The sequence below is a fragment of the Gadus macrocephalus genome, chromosome 2, assembly GCF_031168955.1.
Source record: "Gadus macrocephalus chromosome 2, ASM3116895v1".
NCBI lineage: Eukaryota > Metazoa > Chordata > Actinopteri > Gadiformes > Gadidae > Gadus > Gadus macrocephalus.
The window spans coordinates 23,085,475-23,100,363 of record NC_082383.1 but is presented as its reverse complement, the minus strand read 5'-3'; the positions used below and the strand labels follow the sequence as shown (position 1 = coordinate 23,100,363).

At 46.5% G+C, this 14,889-nt stretch overlaps 1 protein-coding gene across 4 annotated transcripts; it reads right to left on the bottom strand.

Moving 5' to 3' along the window:
- Positions 1-1,230: 1,230 nt before the first annotated feature.
- On the bottom strand, positions 1,231-12,937 carry LOC132453069 (NKG2-D type II integral membrane protein-like). 4 transcript variants are annotated; one of them, XM_060045970.1, is made up of 9 exons: positions 7,014-7,169; positions 5,883-5,996; positions 5,562-5,633; positions 3,989-4,039; positions 3,610-3,752; positions 3,343-3,443; positions 3,101-3,258; positions 2,258-2,569; positions 1,231-1,811 (listed from the first exon to the last, which is right to left on the bottom strand). In XM_060045970.1, the coding sequence occupies exons 1-9, from the start codon at positions 7,102-7,104 to the stop codon at positions 1,234-1,236; spliced, it is 1,620 nt and encodes a 539-aa protein (XP_059901953.1). In that variant the 5' UTR covers positions 7,105-7,169; the 3' UTR covers positions 1,231-1,233. The 4 variants fall into 4 exon arrangements, with proteins under 4 accessions (XP_059901953.1, XP_059901956.1, XP_059901955.1 ...); XM_060045974.1 differs by having other exon boundaries at positions 1,667-1,896; positions 7,014-7,163; XM_060045973.1 differs by lacking the exon at positions 3,989-4,039 and having other exon boundaries at positions 7,014-7,163.
- Positions 12,938-14,889: the final 1,952 nt, after the last annotated feature.

Here is a 14,889-nt window from a genome sequence, read left to right as displayed (position 1 = left end):
TTTAAAACAAAGAAACGTTCTGCAGGGGCCTAATCTGATCCTAATTCTACCAGGAGGAGGCAGTACGCAATATTGTTTGTGGCCCATGTAGCCTACTTTGTATAGTAATAATAGTAATGAAACTCATTGATACATATATATAAATAATAATACATTAATATCTATATACACACACACACACACACACACACACACACACACACACACACACACACAGTAGAAGCATTCAGATGCAAGGTGCTTCTACTATTTGCAATATCATATGTTGCCTCTTTAGGAACCCTTGTGGCGATGGTCGCTGACACTGGGAAGGACTCACGATGGAAAATCACGATGGAAGCATATATGGAGCAAAATTAAAATGGCAATGCAATTCAATAAGTAATTACATTATGCAATTGACAATGCATTATGCAATTTCAAAATGTAATTTGTAAATACGTTATTCAAAGTGGGTTTTAATATGCAGAGGGACAATGCAATCCTCAATTAAATTTGCAATAGAATAGAATAGCCTCATCCAATCAGGTCTATATTCTCGCGCAAAGCATCATGGGTAGGATATTACCCAACAGAAGAGGAAGAAGGGCAGTGAGAGTGTGTCCGGCCGTCTGTCTGTGGTTTCTTTCTACAACCGACACTGAGGCACCCCCCCCCCCCACCCAACCAAAACCCAGGGAGGAGGTCCCAGAATAAAATCGGAATAACATTTATTATTTTATTTATAATAAGGCGCTTAAGGAAGCATTATTCACTAATAAAACAAGAAATCATCGGCTGAACACACGAGAACATTCAGTTGGATCCACTGAGTTGTTTATTACAATTATGCTTCATTAACAAAAAAGACAGAAAAATAGTCCCTTACATGAACACAATAAACACGAGGACTAAAACAATAGAAGCAGCAGACTTTACAACTCATCAACAGGTGAGCATGTATCTTTAATAACTGAACATGTTCTGCGGCCGCTGAGGCCTCCCGTCCTCCCGTCCTCCCGTCCTCCCGTCCCCCCGTCCTCCCGTCCTCCCGTCCCCCCGTCCTCCCGTCCTCCCGTCCCCCCGTCCTCCCGTCCTCCCGTCCCTCCGTCCCCCCGTCCCCCCGTCCTCCCGTCCTCCCGTCCTCCCCCCCCCCCGTCCCCCCGTCCCCCCGTCCCCCATTTCTCTACAACTGAGGGACCACCGAGACGCCCCCCAGAGCCCCGGGAGGCTCCTGCTGCCCCCGCTCTCTTTCTACAACCGACACAGAGAGGCTGAGGACCGCCCTGGGGACCCCCCTGGGGCCCGCCACCGCCAGAGCCCCACCCCCGGGAGGAGGTCCTCCTGGGTGAAGGAGGACCAGAAGGTGTGGATGTGTGTCAGTGTGTCTGAGGACCCTCCTCCACCTGGGGACACTCTGTAGAAGGACAGAGAGCCAGCAGGCCGGTCCAGATACACTCCTACTCTGGTGGAGCCAGCGGGGCGGAGACGGAGGGCTGTCTCTATACCGTTGTACCAGGCAGAGTAATGATCATCATAACAAAGAAGACTCCAGGACTTGTTGTTCCGTCCAAGCAGGCTGTCACCACCCCGTCCTCTCCTTGTGATTCCTCTGTATGTCACTCCTATATCAACCACTCCTCCCCACTCTACCTCCCAGTAACAGCGGCCAGTCAGAGCCTCTCTACCCAACACCTGGTACTGGGAGTCAAATCTGTCTGGGTGATCCGGATACGACTGGTCCTCTCTAACCCGCGTCACCTTCCTGTTGTCCTCAGACAGAGAGAGGTATCGGTTGGCCGTGTTGGGGTCCAGTGTGAGGTCACAGGCATCTGAGGGAGAACCAGACATGATGAGCTGCTGAACCGCTCTTCATCCTCATCATCATCATCATCACTAGTACTGTTCTCCTGCGCTCTGTGTACATATACATAGATATGAACACATACATACATATACATATGTACACATTCATAGATACACACACCTCAACAATAACGTTATGAAAACATCAACAACAATATTATGAATACATCAACAACACTGTTATGAAAACAATCAGAATCAGAATCAGAAAGGATTTAATTGCCAAGAAGGGTTTTACACCAACCAGGAATTTGGCTTGGTGAGTAAGGTGCATACATTAAGACAATAACAATGAACAATGAACAAACAGTGATAGATATATAACACAATATAAACAAGCAGGGACATAAGTGATCAATTAAAAATAGGATGAATATATCAACAAACGTCTCTCCTTGGATCCAGGACTTACCAAAGACAAGCAGCTCAGCGCTGTGATTGGCCGTGCCAGCGCTGTTGCTCGCCATGCAGCAGACCGTGTTCACGCCGTACCTCCCACCTCTGACGAAGAGGAAGCCCCTCTCCACCCAGGCCTCTGATTGGTCGTCTGTGCCGTCCCTCTCCAGGGGCCTGCCGTTGTGGAGCCACTCTACTGTGGGCTCCGGCGTGCCGCCGGCGTGGCAGGTGTAGCGGGCCGTTTGGCCCACGGGCAACACGTGGGTAGAGGAGTGGAACTCTGTGATGCTGGGGGCCTCCTCCTCCTCCTCCGTGGGCATCACTGAACCTGAAGAAACCAGGAGGAGAGGAGTGAACGTCTACAACACGGATCTAGAGATGCAGCGTCAGACACTCCCTTCACTCTCTCCTAACACCCGTCCACTAGAGGGCGACCCAGGGGATTCACACCCAGTATTCTGGCCTGCCTTTTCATACATGATTGAGTATCACAGCAGTGTCTACAAAGATTACCCAGGGAGGGGAAGTCACTCCACGAAGAGATTAACGAGTCGGGGGCGGAGCTTGTGGAGGAGAACGCAAAACCGTTCAGCAGCTCCAATAGAAACTAGTGCAGGTGAACCCAGAAAGGGTTGACCCTTGTGACCTGACCTCAGTAGACCACAATAGAAACCTGACCTCAGTAGACCACCATAGAAACCTGAATTTAGTAGACCACAATATAAACCCAGACCTTGGTAGACCTAAGCACATCCAACAACCTTTCAACTCTTAAAGAGTGTATTTACTGTATCTACGGCACAGAGAACAGAAAGGAGGAACCGTTCTCCACTCATGAACACAAACAAAGTCTACGGACCCTCTTTGTTCCGCTCAGCCTCCAGATGATCCAGGTCTAGGACCTTCTCACAGATCCAGTGGTGCAGTCTGTTACACGGCTCTTCAGACCAGCCGTCCTCCCCTGCTACGACGCAGTCTCTTGCTCCGCCGTCATCGCGTGGTTTAACGTGTCTCCAACTGAGAACCACGAGGAGGAGACAGTGGAGGTCAGTCTGTCACTCTCAGAGAAGAGATGCTGCTGAACAGAGTCTTCAGTCTTACCTTGAGGTCATGGGGGTACCATCCACCCACTTGTGGGTCCCCTCCTTCTCTCGATCACTCAGTCCAATCCAGGAAGTATCCATCAATCTGCTGACAAACGCCTGTTTCCAAAGGTAATAGCATCTGTTGTTATGACAACACACACACACACACACACACACACACACACACACACACACACACACACACACACACACACACACACACACACACACACACACACACACACACACACACACACACACACACACACACACACACACACACCAGTTCTTCTCTGCTGTTGATGACCACCAGGTCTGCCTTTCTCTTCTGACAGTCTTCTCTACTGGCCCTCCAGCCCTTCTTAGTAGTAGAAACACGGTAGAGACTCTTGTCGTGAAGCATCCAGCCCTGAAGTGTCAATTCATCTGTTGAATGTAAAAGAACATCCTGAACAAACAGAGAACTGCTTATCTTACGGTCTTGGTTACGGACACACAACCCTGAGACCTGACCTTAACAGACCACATAGATGCATGACCTTAATAGACGACAATAGAAACCTGACCTTAGTAGACCACAATATGAATCACAGAAGCAGAGGGTGTTTTTGAAATGAATGTTGATGACGCGATTGATTTAATAACTTTGATAAAACCCTCACCGAGTTCATCCAGTAAGTTCTCTCTCCCCTCTATCCAGGTTGACGGTGAGTCTAGGACAGGACAGAGGAATACAGAAGATATGAGCTCTAAAACAGAACGACATCGTCTCTAAGCATCACAGGACCCACAGCCAACCAAACACAAAGTCCATAATATTAATACTAATTAAAATAGCAATAACTTTTGCCTGTAATGTTACAACGTATAACATTTAAGTTCAGCTATGACGTAATGAAGCAAGCATAATAATTTCCTCTCTGCGTCATGAAGCAAGCATCTTTTGCCCGCCAACGGAGCTTCATGCCAATTCATTCTCAACCACGGCCGAGATAACAACCGTAGCATGTCTCTACCTGTTGTGGAAGAGGGAGGGACGGCGGAGAACCAGACGCAGTCGGTCCATAATATCGTAACGACCACGGAAGAGGCAGTGAATGAAGTATTGATCAGACAGCGATTTATTAGATACCAACCGCTAAACCGTTGGAACGCACAAGACCGGTAACCATAGCAACGCCAGTAAACAAACCCCTCGAAGCCCAGTCCCTACGCGCTACGGCCGTCCGGAGGCTCACGCAGCTTTTGGTCGTAATATAACACATTAAATTATATAATATTATACACTATTAGATATAGAGCTCCGGGAGTGCAAACGGCAACAATCCCTTTTTCCTCCATGCTGCGGTTCACCCCGGACGGCACTGCGGGGAACGGTTGGCCGGTTGAACGCTGATTGGCTGTTACGTCACTCAGTGGCCACGCTGATGAACGCTGATTGGCTGTTACGTTACGTCCCTCAGTGGCCACGCTGAAGAACGCCGATTGGCTGTTACGTTACGTTACGTCCCTCAGTGGCCACGCTCCTGAACACTGATTGGCAAGATTGTGAGGGCAAGATTGCAGATTGTACATTGGTTAACAGAAGAATGCGTCATTGAGATTAAACATCTCTTCAAGTGATCTGGCCAAGAGAGTTAGCAGTAGCCTACAGTCACACATAGCCTACACATAAAACATAAGAAAAATAAAACAACTGATACAGTCGGCAGGGGGCAGGGGGGATTTCACGACATTTCGGGAGGCTCAATGTGGTGGATAATGTTTAAAGAAAAATAACGTTTTGCAAAAAAGTGTCTATGATGGACATAAGGCTCAGGTGGGAGAGTGTGTCGACGGCGGGGCTGTTATCTCAATCTTGCCGTTGTCTTGAAACATCTGCATCCGCGTGTGTGCAGTGTGTGTATGCACGTGCATGTGTGTGCGTGCGTGTGTGTGGTGTGTGTGTGTATGCGGTGTCCTGCGCTGCCCTTGTCTTGAAACGTCTGCATCAGCACGCCCGTGTGTGCAGTGTGTGTGCATGTGCGTGTGTGTTCATGCAAGTGCGTGTGGATTGTTTGTGTGTGTGTATGCTGTGCTTATGTGTGTGCGTGCGGTGTATGTGTGCTGCTAACCCTATTATTATCACTAAATCTAACAAAAACAATATCTAACATTATCATTGCTATTAATACAATCAATGATATGATTATACTGTATTGTAATTCTATTTAGGAGGATATGATTGAGACTCACTGAAGCGCAGGGAGATGAGGAGAATACTCAGCAGTCCGATGCTCACAATGACAGTGATGTGAAACCATAGGGCTGTTCAGGAGTAGGACACACACACGCACACACACACACACACACACACACACACACACACACACACACACACACACACACACACACACACACACACACACACACACACACACACACACATACGGTCACTTCGGCTAAAAAAGTTTTATAAACATAAATCTTAAATGTATTTGGAGGAAATCATACTTTTTTGGATCATTGTTTTGGACTGGATTTTTTCTTTTAAATTCTGTATAAAGGGGCACCTACCAAATCTTCTCTTCCTGGTCTCCTCCCGGTCCAAAGACATGTCCTCAGTGACCATTGTTACTCTCTGATGGCTTCCACGGCGTCTGGACTTAGCCTTCTTCTTTGCTCTACCAGCTGAAAAACAACGTCACTTGATTTCATTCTGGCCAATTATCAGCGTGCACTCCGATACCATCATTGTAAGGAAATGTTTTTCTTCTACTGCACACAGACTCACGAACGCACTCAAGCACACGCACACAGAGTAATTTTCACGCTGATATATTCATACTGCGTGGCTGTCATTCACAGTCCAGACTCCCTACGGTCTGCAGAATCCCTCCCCGTCTTGAAGAAACACCTGAAGACCTCTACTGAGAACACCTCAGTAAGTGATGACTGGTACTGTGGCTCTCGTGTTTAGAACACACTTAAGCAGAGCAAGTATTGGTCTCTAGCATACATGTTATTATTCCCTCATTATTATCATATACGCACACATAGGCATACAGTAATACACACAGAATCACATACGTACACACACAGTAATGGAGGGGGGACAACATGTGGCCTGCGTGTCACCAGGGTCTTTCACATCGGCCCACGCAGAAAATATGAGGACATTTATTGTGGGATAATTTGAGATATGGTCATATTAATGACAAACGTTATAGAATTATGTTAAATTCATAAGTTCACCTGATATCGCTTCAGTTAAATGAGCAGCCATTATTAAAACACAAAATTGTTGATTAAATAAACCATTGTCAATCTAATGTCACGCTGCACTACCATTAATAATAAGTAATGAAACAACTAAACTTGTGTTCTGCTCCCTAAAGTTACTCTGCACTCTGTTCCACGTATATAACGGACATATAACAGGAAACACACAACTACTTGAGATGCCTATCAATAGTCCGTAACTCATGGGCGTAATCTCACGTCTAGTAAGGTAAATACGAGCTTTTTGTCTCAAACACACACATGTCGTTATTTAGGAGAATAAATCTGTCTATATGGTCACTGGTTCATCAGATCGGCCTATTTGACTTAAAACTTTTTCTAAAAGTACATTTTAAACGTATGCAGATGAAAAGATTTTTTTTTTACTGGATTATTTATTTTAAATCCTCTCTAAAGGGCACCTACCAAATCTTCTCTTCCTGCGCTCCCTCCGGTCCAAAGACGCGTCCCCAGGTTCCTCAGAGAGTCCAGGGTCCGGTTCAGAGATGGTCGCCATGGTTCCTCCCTGACAGCTTCAGATACGTCTGCTCTCAGGAGTCGGCTCTGATATATCAGCTGGAAAAAACACGTCGCATGTTTTAATTCCGAGCAGTCGTCAGCCTGCAAATCTGATATCATCAGTGTCAGGAAGTGACAGTTGACACTCTTATTAGAGTGAAGACACTCTTATCAGATGTCTTCAGTTGACACACAGACTCACGCATGCAAACACAAAAAATATTATTTTATATATCAGCTATATCAGCTGGAAAAAACACGTTGCATGTTTTAATTCTGAGCAGTCGTCAGCCTGCAAATCTGATATCATCAGTGTCAGGAAGTGACAGTTGACACTCTTATCAGAGAAATGTTTGAGAAATGTCTGAGTTTGGCTATTGAATCATTATCTTCCATGTTTGCAGTCAGAAATGTTTTTTTAAATAAACAAACTGATGTGGTGCACTTGACTGCTTAAAAGAAGACAACTATGGAAGCATATATGTAGCAAAATTCAAATGGCAATGCAATTGGCAATTCATTATGCAATTTTATAATGTAATTTGTAAATACGTTATTCAAAGTGTATTTTAATATGCAAAGGGACAATACAATCCTCAATTAAATTTGCAAAAGTTATTACAATAAAAATAGAATGACATTTTGTCATTCTATTTCTGACAAAAAGTCAATTTGCAAAGTGGCAAACGTATCAGCCAATCAGTGTCTGGGCGTGAACTACGTCACTTGCTCGTAATTTCCTTGTTCACGTCGTATGTGTCTTGTATTGAACATGTATTGTTTTTGTATTGAACATGTATTGTTTGTTGTATTGAACATGTATTGTTTGGTTTCTTCAATTACACCTCTAGTCAAGCAAACCAATATTTTATTATAAACCTTATTATTTTATTAGCTAAATGGCATGTTCATAAATGTAAATACTCGAATCAGAAACCCCTTTTGTTGTGTTTGAGAATGAAACCAGGCAATACATGGGGAATATTCTATGTTCTAGAAATGGGAAAGCTATTAAAACACTTAGTGTGTGTGCTCTTTATAATATTTTTATTTTATTTAATGCTGCATTTTGTATTTTTTGTGTCCGTATTTTATGTCTGCCATTTCTGTACCCCCTGGCTGCTAATTGTCAATAAAATTTATTAAAAAAATAAAAATAACTAACGATATGTGTCAGCCCCGTTTCCCGAAAGCATCTTTAGCCTAAGTGGATCGCAGAGTGGGTCGTACGAGCATCGTACAGTTTTCACACCGTTTCCCGAAAGCATCTTTGGTAACGAACGTCTTGAAAACGCTCGTAGCTAACGAGTGCTCCAGGGTACTCGTAGGACGCTAAGAGCCTCGTTAGCCTACTATAGCCTCAGTGGCGTAACCAGCGGACATTCCTAGTATTGGATGCGTTTTATTATATCACGTGCGTCTGAGCCTAATGTGGGCCATTATGTTCTTAGTTTGAGAGAGACAGTCCAGGAAATGTGTCACGCTCCACTGAGGAGACTGGCAGATTGGAACCCAAAAGCACGCCTCAGAGACAAGCAAACACAATGAAATTCCGATCTTTACTTCGTCAAGCAAATCAACGGGGACGGGGCGGAGAACGTAGTCGGGGGCAGGCAGGATCGGGAAGCCGGGACAGGAGACAGGCGAACGAGGATCCAGAGGGACGAGACGGGGAACGTAGTCGGGGACAGGCAGGATCGGTAAACCGGGAACAGGGGACAGGCGAATAGCTGGAGAGACTTGCATGAACCCAACAGCGAAGACAATCTGGCGACAGGTGAACAGTGGTCAGCCAACTTAAAGGCTCCACTAACCACCTGACGCAGCCCAGCTGCGAGGGTGAAAGGGTGCGTGGCGGACAGACCGTGACAGGACCCCCCCCCCTCAAGGGACGGCTCCTGACGTCCCACCAGGTTGGTCAGGATGGGCCCGGTGGAAGTCCCTGATAAGGGACGGGTCTAAGATGTTGCGGGCGGCCACCCAGGAGCGCTCCTCGATGCCATAGCCCCTCCAGTCCACAAGATACTGAAAGCCTCTTCCACGGCGTCGGGACCTGATGAGTCTACGGACGGTGTAGGCTGGCGCCCCGTCGATGAGCCGGGGGGGGTGGAGGGGGTCTGGAGGAGGGCTGAAGCGGGCTTTCACAAACAGGTTTCAGCTTGGAGACATGAAATGTGGGGTGAATCTTCATGGATCGTGGTAGGCGTAGACGGACGGCCACAGGATTGATTATTCTGGAGACGGGAAACGGGCCCACAGACCTTGGCGCCAACTTCCTGGACTCCACACGGAGCGGGGGAGATCACGAGTGGACAGCCAGACACGTTGTCCTGGGGTATAACGGGGGGCCGGAGTGCGACGTCGGTTGGCGGACCGCCGGTAGCGGTCGGAGGTGCGGAGAAGAACCAAACGAGCCTGCCTCCAGGTGTGTCGGCAGAGAGACTGAAACCTGGGCTCTCTCCCTCCACCGTTCCCTGAGACATCCGTCGATGCGAACGGCAAGGGCTACCAGGTGGTCCAGGTCAGCAGGGAGGTCCCGGGTTAACAGCTCATCCTTGATGCGGCCGGAGAGCCCATGGTAGAAAGCGTCAAGGAGGGAGGGGGCGTTCCAGCTACTATCAGCCGCGATGGTGCGGAACTCGATAGCGTAGTCCGCGTCGGTTCTCCCACCCTGGGTCAGATTCAGCAACCCCCGAGCTGCCTCCCTACCCGGAGTCTCATGATCAAAAACCTTACGGAGCTCCGTAGAGAAAGCACTAACCCAAGCGCAGACAGGCGAGTCCCTCTCCCGTTCGGCGGTTCCCCAGTCCCTGGCTCTTCCGGTGAGCAGAGAGACAATGTAAGCCACCCGGGACCGCTCAGAGGGAAAGGCTGAGGGTTGGAGCTCAAAGGAGAGGGAGCACTGCACCAGGAAGGGGCGGCAAGAACCAGGAGCCCCGGGGCAGCGCTCCGGAGGAGGCACACGAGCCTCAGACGTCGAAGAGGACCCGGGATGAGGAGCGGCGACGGGTAACCTCCGCAAGTGATCCCGGACCGATGCCATGCTGCTCTGGTGGCGAGCGACCAGCGTCTGCAGACCCTCCGCCATGGAGGTCAGTTGTTGGTCATGGCGTCGCAGGACGCTGCCTTGCGCCTGTAGTTCCTTCTGGAAAGAATCTGAGTCGGCCGGGTTCATGTTGGGGCCGGATTGTACCGTCACGCATTAGGACTGATATATATGTCGGCCTAGGCTCAATCAATTGTGTTTTAATATCTTTAGTATTCATATTATTGCAATCTATTCTTTTCGTAGGCTACTCTGCGGTTGGCCTTGATGGGGAGATATTTGAACCCTTTTTAACCCCATTTTCCTGCGACATTCCTGCGTCTCCCCCTGCGTCATAGCCCGTTTCAGCACCATGTCAGTGGACAGGTACAATCCTACGATCGTCGTGAGTGCAGCGAATCCGCGTTCACGTTAAGAGGAGTTTCGGAAAACGCTCCAAAGAAATTATCGATGGTTCGAAAGATCCATCGAGAGAATGATCTTACGATCGAAGATCCATCGATATCGGGAAACGGGACCCCTGGTCCGTGGTCACCAATGGAGGAGATTATTGATACGCTCCGAAGTTTGTTTGGCCGATGATGTGGAGAACAATCGTGTTGAAGACACAGATGCAGTCGATAGAGGGCGTGTTCTGGGAGATAGGATAGACGACTTATCCTCACTGGTACGTTTTGAGGCCAGTGTGGTAAACACAAAGATTTCCCAAGTGCTACAGGCACTGGGTGCAAAACATAGGGTCGGGAGACCCTCCGTGGAGATACCCTTGGAGGCAATAGGAAGTGACGTAGTTCCCGCCCAGACGCTGATTGGCTGATACGTTTGCCACTTTGCATATTGACTTTTTGGAAAACGTTTTGGATTACGTTTTGCCAAATCTTTTGCAAAGCGTTTTGCGGATTGAAATGTCATTTGAATATCGCTCCCCACGGAGCGTGGCGAAGTGGATTGCAATCACGGGGACGCTATAGCTTTTGAATTTGAAGTGTTATTCTATTTTCATTGTTATAACTTTTGCAAATTTAATTGAGGATTGCAGGTTCCCTTTGCATATTAAAATACACTTTGAATCACGTGTTTACAAATTACATTATCAAATTGCATAATGAATTGTCAATTGCATAATGTAATTGCACATTGTATTGCCATTTGTATTTTGCTCCATATGCTTCCATAGTCCCTGGCTGCTGCGATGTAATGTTCTGGTACCGGCAGATCCGGGGTCAGATAGACAGAGGGTCAGTCTGAAAGCCAAAAAACATTTGACAGTCAAATATGGATATGCCTTTTGCGTTTTTCTTTGTGTGAAATTATTTTGATATGTATTGATTTTAGCATTCTTGTTCATTTCACAGAGGATAGCCTCATCCAATCAGGTCTATATTTTCGCGCAAAGCATCATGGGTAGGATATTACCCAACAGAAGAGGAAGAAGGGCAGTGAGAGAGTGTCCGGCCGTCTGTCTGTGGTTTCTTTCTACATCCGACACAGAGACACTGAGGCACCCCCCCCCCCCCAACCAAAACCCAGGGAGGAGGTCCCAGAATAAAATCGGAATAACATTTATTGTTTTTTTTAGAATTTCTGATTAATATATTATTATTAAGGCACTTATGGAAGCATTATTCACTTATAAAACAAGAAATCATTGGCTGAACACACGAGAACATTCAGTTGGATCCACTGAGTTGTTTATTACAATTATGCTTCATTAACAAAAAAGACAAAAAATAGTCCCTTACATGTACACAATAAACACGAGGACTAAAACAATAGAAGCAGCAGACTTTACAAATCATCAACAGGTGAGCACGTATCTTTAATAACTGAACATGTTCTGCGACCGCTTGGTTCCCAACAGAACACAAAAAATCAAGATTCAGTTTAAAGTAATTTACAACATGCAACATTATCCCATTATTATGAATAAAACATAAGATCTGCTTTAAATCAGGTCGCGAATCAGGATTATGACAAAAATGATGATATAAGAGCCCTTAAGACTTAAACTGGTGAAGTCTGAAAATATATAAAGATTGACCATCAATAGGTATTTTATGTACATTTAAAGTAATAAATGTGCTTATCTAACTATGGGAGATCTTAAAAGCCTTTTCATCGTTTATAGAAGGGTTTTACACCAACCAGGAATCTGGCTTGGTGAGTAAGGTGCATACATTAAGACAATAACAATGAACAATGAACAAACAGTGATAGATATATAACACAATATAAACAAGCAGGGACATAAGTGATCAATTAAAAATAGGATGAATACATCAACAAACGTCTCTCCTTGGATCCAGGACTTACCAAAGACAAGCAGCTCAGCGCTGTGATTGGCCGTGCCAGCGCTGTTACTCGCCACGCAGCAGACCGTGTTCACGCCGTACCTCCCACCTCTGACGAAGAGGAAGCCCCTCTCCACCCAGGCCTCTGATTGGTCGTCTGTGCCGTCCCTCTCCAGGGGCCTGCCGTTGTGGAGCCACTCTACTGTGGGCTCCGGCGTGCCGCCGGCGTGGCAGGTGTAGCGGGCCGTTTGGCCCACGGGCAACACGTGGGTAGAGGAGTGGAACTCTGTGATGCTGGGGGCCTCCTCCTCCTCCTCCTCTGTGGGCATCACTGAACCTGAAGAAACAAGGAGGAGAGGAGTGAACGTCTACAACACGGATCTAGAGATGCAGCGTCAGACACTCCCTTCACTCTCTCCTAACACCCGTCCACTAGAGGGCGACCCAGGGGATTCACACCCAGTATTCTGGCCTGCCTTTTCATACATGATTGAGTATCACAGCAGTGTCTACAAAGACTACCCAGGGAGGGGAAGTCACTCCTTCACAGTGGTATAATGAGCACATGCCACTGACTGAAGTGATCTATTGCTTTTATACAACGGTTACTGTTATGGCGAAACGAAAGTCATGGACACACTACATTTAAAAAGAAACCAAGAAAGTCAAAGTAGCCGTTTTATTAAAGACTACCAAAAAGTAGTCCCTCCTGGCTGCCGCTATGCATCGACGGTCGCTATGCAACACACTTTAGCGTCCCTCCGAGAGAAGGCTCCGATAGAGCGGTTCGCCGGCAATTTATCCTATGCAGCAGTTCACTCGCCGTGTGCCTAAGCTTTCGTTAGTCTCTCCATCGCCTTGCTCACTCCCGGAGTAACAACATTTACACCCTCTCCATCATCCAACATATGTTTTACTTTGTAACTGTTTCTACTTCCAGGCGCGGAGTGATATGCAAACTTTCACAAAATGATCGGGCGTCATAGCAGTTATGTATACGCTCATTATACAACAGTTGGGAACCAATCAGATCGCTGGATTTAGGTCCCCCGTTGTATAAGTAAGGGATAATGCCCGACGAGGTGTCCATTATCAGGAATTAATGGACGACGTGGAGGCGTGACGCATTTTCATGCGTTTTGCAATCTGAATATAAAGTTTTCCACAAAACATACATTTGTTTCCCTGGTTACGCCTGAGGGTCCGACTAATACCCGGAACCACCATTACACGCCCGTTGGGTTCTCATGCAACGGAAACGTGGTTCACTCCTCCAGTAATTAGGACGGACCATAGCTACGACTTTAGAACGGGAGGTAGCGGGAGGTATTATAGTCCGCTGAGCTTTGTTTTGTTTCCCGTTGCTATGGTTACTACTATTTTAGAGACGATACGCCAGCTAGCGCATTAATTGAGAACGGTAAACAGACAATTTGACGGAACTACTTCAGGTGTCCGTATATCAGGAGTTAATGCACACCCTGCATCCAATCAGAATCGAGTATTCCTGCAGACCGTGGTTAACATTTATACAACGGGGCCTAAATCCAGCGATCTGATTGGTTCCTAACTGTTGTATAATGAGCGTATACATAACTGCGATGACGCCCGATAATTTTGTGATAGTATCACTCCGCGCCTTGAAGTGGAAACCGTTATTTACAACCGTTCTCTCGGAGGGACGCTAAAGTGTGTTGCATAGCGACAGTCGTGCATTTTGAAGGCAGCCAGGAGGGACTACTTTTTTGGATTCTTTAACAAAACGGCTACTTTGACTTTCTTTGTTTCTTTTTAAATGTAGTGTGTCTATGACTTTCGTTTCGCAATAACAGTAACCATTGTATAAAAGCAATAGATCACTTCAGTCAGTGGTATGTGCTCACATTATACCACTGTGAAGGGGGTCGCCGGCCCTCCGCTGCGCGTCGGGGCCGGACAACGCCCCTTAACAGTGGTATAATGAGCACATACCACAGCCTGGCGTGATCTATTGCTTAAATAATATATCTATGGTCGGGAGACGCCCCGTGGAGATACCCTTGGAGGCAATAGGAAGTGACGTAGTTCCCGCCCAGACGCTGATGGCTGATACGTTTGCCACTTTGCATATTTACTTTTTGGAAAACGTTTTGGATTACGTTTTGGATTACGTTTTGCCAAATCTTTTGCAAAGCGTTTTGCGGATTGAAATGTCATTTGAATATCGCTCCCCACGGAGCGTGGCGAAGTGGATTGCAATCACGGGGACGCTATAGCTTTTCAATTTGAATAAAGGAACTCAAAGAATTTCACGAAATGTTATAATATTTTCATTGTTATAACTTTTGAAAATTTAATTGAGGATTGCATTGTCCCTTTGCATATTAAAATACACTTTGAATAACGTATTTACAAATTACATTATCAAATTGCATAATGAATTGTCAATTGCATAATGTGATTGTAA

What these genes read in the sequence shown, in the direction of transcription:
- LOC132453069 (XM_060045970.1), bottom strand. Translation starts at nt 7,104, where the DNA reads ATGGCGACCATCTCTGAACCGGACCCTGGACTCTCTGAGGAACCTGGG. An exon ending in TCAACAGCAGAGAAGAACTG is followed by an intron (nt 3,444 to 3,609) that starts GTGTGTGTGTGT and finishes CTTTGGAAACAG; the next exon opens with GCGTTTGTCAGCAGATTGAT. An exon ending in CGCTGAGCTGCTTGTCTTTG is followed by an intron (nt 1,812 to 2,257) that starts GTAAGTCCTGGA and finishes GTTCTCCCTCAG; the next exon opens with ATGCCTGTGACCTCACACTG.